Genomic DNA, 7,516 nt, shown 5'->3' on the forward strand with positions numbered 1-7,516 from the left:
TGTACTATATTGGAGAACTCCTTCTCCAACGTACATTTCATACTCTGGCCAGAGATTCCACGCACTATTCTTTCATCAGATCACATAGGATATCCACACCCGTAGGTGAGCGGTGAATCCCCGACTACAATGTACTGGCTCCTATATGTGTCGCAACTGTACCCAATCTCGCCACCTAATGACTCTCCTGGAGCCGGTAAACGAGTCAAAGCACAGTCCTAGTATATAGAGTCTCAGTGTTGTCCCGGGTCATAAGGACTAATGGTGTACAATCATAACCACGGACTTATCCTCTCGATGAATGATAACTACTTGGAAAGTCCGAGGGAGGGTTGTTCGGTATAATCATCATAGGACTACCCATCTGCATGTTTGGACATCTCTATGCCCTTACCAAGAAACGCGGTACACAACATCACAGATGCTAGTCTCGAGCTCAAGCGACCTTTATCCATGTTTTAGACGGCTGAATCGACTAGGAACGAATTTAGATTATACAGTGTTTACAAATGAGTTTCAACATCGAATTACGATTCATTTGTATTAAATTATAATCAAAGAATTTATCTATGCTGATTGCATGGATGTACAGATAAAGTAAACTGAAACCATGAAAAGTTAAATTATATTAAAATAAAGATTGTTTATTACACTTGAGTCAATAAATTAACTAGCCAACCGTTGGCTTGCAGGGCATCTACTTTAACAGGTTCGGGTTGGTACGAAGCCATGATTGAAAAATTAAGTTGTTGGTCATAATCGTCTGGTTTTTTGGTTCGATTGTCAAATTTTGGTCAAGATATAATTATTTGCATGTGTCACATATTAGAATTATGTTGCAGCTAGCCTGGGAGCGATCCAACTCATTTGGTAAAAATAAGGTTATAATTATATTACGTGCATAAAAATATAAAATGTTTATTTTTGAGATATATGCGATATGTCTTGTGGCCAACTTATATTATGGGTTTGGAAGTCGGTATGCGCAACCGAGGACCTCTCCACACTGTGACTTACGACCAGTTTATGATTACGTATGGGTACGGATATCCAGTCCAAGGGCTGTGGTGATCTCTACCGCCCAGTATACTGTGGTGATCTCTACCGCCCGGTTTATATCAAAGAGATACTTGCCACCGGTCACAGTTCACAGCACTGTCATTTCCTTCCTTTAATTCATGACATGATACCCTTTAACTTGATTTGAGACTTATGATTCATTCTTCATTGTCATTGCCAAAAACGCCATTGCCATAGCCATGTTTTAAGCCAAAGCTATATGTATGTAATTGCTACGTACAGCTTTCTATTTACTGAGTTTATTCTCATTCCAGTTAATGTAATGTGATGCAGGTGATAAAAAGGACTGAAATGGATTGCTCGAGGCGGGAGAAGTCATATAAAATGCCATGGGAAAGACTTTTTGGTTATGTCACTTTAAATTGTGGTGGAGTGAACATATGTAAAGCTTTAAAATATCATGTATTTTGGTAATGAATGATGGGAAAATTTTGTATTGGCTTTTGATTATGTATAGATAATATGTTGTGACTTGTAATGTTGCTAGATTAAAAAAAAATGGTTATAATGTAAATGCTATTTAGTACTTTTCCTTTTAAATGAAATGCTTCCGCGTACGTTATTTTTATTAAATGTTATTGTCATGGGAGTGGGTTGTTTCAATTGGTATCATAGCGAAATTTCTTGGACCGTATATGACTTCTTCTACCTAGGACAATCCGGTATGTTTTCGATCCTGCATCTATTGATTTTAACATTGAGGATTGATCCTATTCCATTGTTATTGATGTATTTTTCTTCTTATCTATGTTAAACTGAGCTTATGTGTAGGAAATGCCTCCTAAACGAAAGGTTACTGAAGGGGATGATAGGACCCCTACCACTGATAGGACTACCAATGTTGTAGATGAATTCAGTAAATTAATACAAGAACAGGCGAAAGTTCATGGTGAACAAATTCAACAGTTGTTGAGCCTGATTACCTCAACCCAGGGTCATGGTCAAGGAAGGGGACAGAGTAGAGTGGAAAGCACCGAAGGTAGTTCTTATGACGTATTTAGGCGAATGAACCCTCCCGGATTTGTTGGCAGTCCTGATCCACTGGTAGCTCTTGAGTGGGTCAAGTCACTGGAGGCCATCTTTGATTACCTGAAGTTCAATGATAGAGACAAGGTGAGCTGTGCAGTCTTTATGTTGGTCAAAGCAACACGTATTTGGTGGGAAGCCACCAAAGTTACAGTTAATGTTCGTGAATTAAAATGGGATGAATTCAAGGAGCTATTCTATGTCAAATATTTTTCACGAGAGGTTAGAGCTAAGAAGTGAAAGAATTTCTCGAGTTGCGACAAGCTGCCATGACTGTCAATGAATATACTCTCAAATTTGAGGAAGGATGTGTCTTCGTTCCTTTTATTGGCGAGAATGATAAAGATAAAGGAGAGCACTTTCTTCGCGGTTTGAGACCCGAGATTCGAAGAGATGTTCACATGGCTAAAGTGGTGGCATACCAAGACATTGTTGAGAGAGCACTATTAGCCGAACTTGATGAACAAGAGATTGAGAAGGAACGGCAGTTGAGAAGGCAAGCTTTTCAAGCTAGAGGGCAAGGGACAAGCGCTAGTACTCGAGGTGGTTACAAAGGGAAAGGTAATATGGAGCAACACAATAAACCTTCTGTGCCTACTTCGGGTACGGAGCGACCGTGATGTCCCAAGTGTGGCAAGCCACACAAAGGCGAGTGTTTGGTTGGGAGTGGCCGATGTTATAGATGCAAAGAAATGGGGCATACAGCACAGAAATGTCCTCTCTCCTCTGACAAAGGAAAATTTCAAGGCAAAATCTTTACGATGACAAAAGAGGGAGCCAATCCTGATTCTTCAGTCATATCAGGTAATATTCTAATATCTGGCAAGGAAGCACTTACATTGACTGATACCGGAGGAACTCATTCTTTTATGTCTGAAGTATTTATGCTCTCCTTATCTTGCGAGCCTACGATTATGCCTTTACAATTCACTATTATGTTGCCCTCTGGTGATGAGATTTGTCCTACTAGTATTCTTACGGCATGTCCGGTACAGATGGGTACGAGATTGTTATATGCTGATTTTATTGTGATTCCGATGGTTGCATTTGATGTTATATTGGGTATGGACTGGTTATCTGCTTATCGTGCAGTAATTGATTGTGTGGGAAAGACCGTGAAATTTGTAATTGATGATCATGAGAATAATGCAATTGTTGGTCTAGGTTCATCGATAAGTACTCCCATTATTTCTTGCTTGCAAGCTATTAAATTGTTGAATAAGGGATGTACTAGTTTTCTGGCCTTAGTATCAGATGTAAATAGGGACAGTAATGTGCCATTACAGAATATTGAAGTGGTTCAGGAATATCCTGACGTATTTGCTGATGATGTGCCTGGTTTACCTCCTGATCGAGAGGTAGAGTTTGTTATTGAATTAAGTCCAGGTACAGCCCCAATTTCTAAAGCTCCGTACAGAATGGCTCCAACTGAAATGAAAGAATTGAAGAATCAACTTCAGGAGCTATTAGATAAAGGTTTTATCCGTCCTAGTTCCTCGCCATGGGGAGCTCCGGTTTTGTTCGTGAAAAAGAAAGATGGATCGTTAAGATTATGCATTGATTATCGCGAACTCAACAAGGTAACTATTAAAAATAAATATCCTTTGCCTCGAATCGATGATCTTTTTGATCAATTGCAAGGGGCCACTGTGTTTCCAAAAATCGATCTTCGATCCGGATATCATCAATTAAAGGTAAAAACGGAGGACATACCAAAGACTGCTTTTAGAACGAGGTATGGCCATTATGAATTTTTGGTGATGTCGTTTGGATTAACTAATGCTCCTTCAGTATTTATGGATTTAATGAATCGTGTCTTTAAGCCGTATTTGGATGCTTTTGTGATTGTGTTTATTGACGACATTTTGATATATTCAAAGACACGACAACTTCATTGGGAGCATTTGAAGATCGTGTTACAGACATTGAGGGAAAAACAATTATATGCGAAATTAAAGAAATGTGAATTTTGGTTAGAGCAAGTGGCGTTTTTGGGCCATATCGTGTCAAAAGAAGGAATAGCAGTCGATCCATCCAAGATTGAAGCTATCAATCAATGGTCCATTCCAAAGATAGTTTCCGAGGTACGGAGTTTTCTTGGTTTGGCAGGGTATTACAGACGATTCATAGCGGATTTTTCAAAAATAGCCTTGCCATTGACGAGCTTAACACGAAAAGCTATCAAGTTTGAATGGACCATAGAATGCCAACAAGCATTCCAAAATTTGAAAGATAAGTTAACTTCTGCCTCGGTGTTAGTACTTCCTTGTGGTACTGAGGATTTTGTTGTGTATACAGATGCTTCAAAGCAGGGGTTAGGTGCTGTGTTGATGCAACATGGGAAAATGATCTCTTATGCTTCTCGTCAGCTAAAAGAATATGAGAAGAATTATCCCACGCATGATTTGGAGTTGGCGGCTGTAGTTTTCGCCTTAAAGACTTGGCGGCATTATTTATATGGTGAGAAGTGTGAAATTTTTACCGATCACAAAAGTTTGAGTTATTTGTTTTCACGGAAAGAATTAAATATGAGGCAGCGGAGGTGGTTGGAACTAGTGAAAGACTATGATTGCACCATTAGCTATCATCATGGAAAAGCTAATGTGGTTGCTGATGCTTTAAGCCGTAAATCCAGTTATTTAGTGGGTTCCTTGATTCAGAAACCGTTGTTACTTGATCTGCAAAGGAACGAAATAACTCTGGTATCTCCATGTACAGTAAACCAATTATCTGCATTAGTTCTTCACTCTACTTTGATTGATCGAATTTTAAAGGAACACCAACTGGATCTTCAGTTATTAGAGTTGAAGAATAAAAGTGATTTGACAGGAGTTTCTGAGTTTGGTTTGAATAGTACTGGGTTGTTGACCTTTCGAGGTAGAATTTGTGTTCCTGTAGGGGATGATATTCGTAAAGATGTTCTTATTGAAGCTCATTCAGCGCCTTATTCAGTTCATCCTGGCAGTACCAAAATGTATCAAGATCTTCGACGTCTTTATTGGTGGCCAGGTATGAAGAAAGATATCATGTTATTTATTTCTGAATGTCTAATCTGTCAGCAGGTTAAGATTGAGCATCAAAGACCTGCTGGGACCTTGCTATCTCTCCCGATACCTCAATGGAAGTGGGAGCACATTACCATAGATTTCGTAACAGGACTTCCAAGAACACCAAAGGGTTACAACTCCATTTGGGTAATTGTTGACAGGTTAACCAAATCGGCCCATTTTCTTCCTGTCAAGACGACGTTTACAATGAACCAATATGCTGAAGTCTATGTAGCTGAAATTGTAAGACTCCATGGAATCCCTGTGTCAATCGTATCTGATTGTGACCCGAGGTTTACTTCTGAATTCTGGAAGAGCTTGCACAGAGCTTTGGGTACCAAATTGGCTTTTAGCATAGCATATCATCCTCAGAGTGACGGACAGTCAGAAAGGGTGATTCAAATTCTTGAAGATATGTTACGAGCTTGCACAATTGATTTTTCAAGAAGTTGGGATTCCAAATTGCCTCTTGTTGAATTCACGTATAATAACATCTACCAGTCTTCAATTGGAATGGCACCCTACGAGGCTTTATATGGAAGAAATTGCCGATATCCTTTGTATTGGGAAGAAGTAGGCGAAAGAAAGATGTTGGGCCCAGAATTGGTTCAACAAACAGCGGATGTTGTGGCATTGATCCAAGAGCGAATGAAGACCGCTCAGTCTCGACAGAAGAGTTATGCCGATGTTCGTCGACGGCCTTTGACATTCGAGGTAGGTGATCATGTTTTTATTAAAATAGCTCCTTTTAAGGGAGTGATTCGGTTTGGCAAGAAAAGTAAGTTAAATCCTCGATACATTGGGCATTTGAAATTCTCGACAAGATTGGGGACCGAGCTTATCGTCTTGCATTGCCACCGGACTTGGATCGAATGCACAATGTCTTTCCTGTGTCTATGCTATGCAAATATCTTCCCATTCCTTCTCATGTCCTTCGACATGAATCCTTAGACCTTTTACCTAACCTAAGCTACGAAGAAATGCCAGTTCAAGTTCTTGATCGCAAAGTTAAAGTGCTAAGGAACAAGGAAATTGGACTTGTAAAAGTTCTATGGCGTAATCAAGTGATCGAAGAGGCTACATGGGAACCGGAAGAGGAAATAAAACATTGTTATCCAAGTTTATTCGACGGTAAATAAATTTCGGGGACAAAATTTTTATAAGGAGGGGAGATTGTAATATCCCAACCTTTATCATGTTAATCTCTATGGTTTAGTATTGTCATGATCATGTTTTATGATTTAATGGTTGATATTATATAAATGGTTATTGTTTATGGTATTGTTTATTGACATGGGATTAGAATGGTTATGGTTATGTGTATTGGAATAGTTGTTGGAGTTATGTTATATAATTGTGATTGGGAATGGTAATGAATTAGTAAAATAGAAAGTTGATCTTGAGCCAAATAGGAAATGGAAGTGCAGAAACGGTATGAAAAATGTGGTAGTAGTTGTGGTTTTTAGTCTAATGTTTTGTATATTAATCCAATTGATGTGAGGCTACTTCCATTAGAAAGATAAGATATAAGGCTATAACTTTCTGTTTTGAGTTTTGTTCAAATCAGTAAGGAAGGCGAGCCAAAAGTGGCCCGAAATGTGTCGTGTGTTTCGTTGTTCCTGCACTGACACATGTTGGGAGAATGGGCATAACCTTTTACTCAGATCTCCAAATGACCTGAAACTAGTGGGAGATTCAAGAAAACACATAGAGCTACAACTTTCATGTTGACCACTTTTGCTAATTCGGAAGAAAAAGTGCAGTTTTGGCCCTTGGATAGAGGGTACACGGACCTATACACGGACCCCTACACGGGGTCCGGGTCCTGCAAAGAAAAATGAGTGATTTCCAGTGTGTACACGGACCTCTACACGGAGGGGGGAACGGGGTCCATGTCTATGGCATAGAAAACACGTTTTTGGTGTAATTGAAGGCTTTTAAACGTGATTCTAAACCCTTCTACTCACTTCCTGCTCTCCCATCGTTTCTTGCCTTCTCCTTTCAAGGTTTTCTCTCCTTCATTTTCCTACTTCAAGTGCCAAGCTCATAGTTGATTTCTTAGCTTCTTCCACTAAGATTTCAAGCTACAAGGTAAGATTTCTATTCTTGGAGTTGGAAGGGTTTGAAGTGATGAAGGTTTAAGTTGAATTGTTGATTCCTTGGATTAATGATAATGATTTATGGATATTATTGTGATTATTGTTGTAGGAATCATTCAAAGAACATCATAGCAACCAAAGTGATTGTGGGTTGTAAGTAGAAGCTTCCTTTCAAGTGCTCACATGATATATATGTATATACGTCATGTTTGTTGATGTCTAGCTCCTTCCATTGTTAGATTATTGATGTATGTATTGTTATTT

General features: G+C 39.1%; 1 protein-coding gene across 1 annotated transcript; it reads left to right on the forward strand.

Moving 5' to 3' along the window:
* Positions 1-2,798: 2,798 nt before the first annotated feature.
* Positions 2,799-6,292, forward strand: LOC140974887 (uncharacterized). Its single transcript, XM_073438377.1, has 4 exons — positions 2,799-3,464; positions 4,881-5,057; positions 5,169-5,396; positions 5,978-6,292. Exons 1-4 carry the CDS (start codon positions 2,799-2,801, stop codon positions 6,290-6,292), a joined length of 1,386 nt encoding a protein of 461 aa, XP_073294478.1.
* Positions 6,293-7,516: the final 1,224 nt, after the last annotated feature.

Source organism: Primulina huaijiensis, chromosome 4 (genome assembly GCF_012295235.1).
Source record: "Primulina huaijiensis isolate GDHJ02 chromosome 4, ASM1229523v2, whole genome shotgun sequence".
Lineage (NCBI taxonomy): Eukaryota > Viridiplantae > Streptophyta > Magnoliopsida > Lamiales > Gesneriaceae > Primulina > Primulina huaijiensis.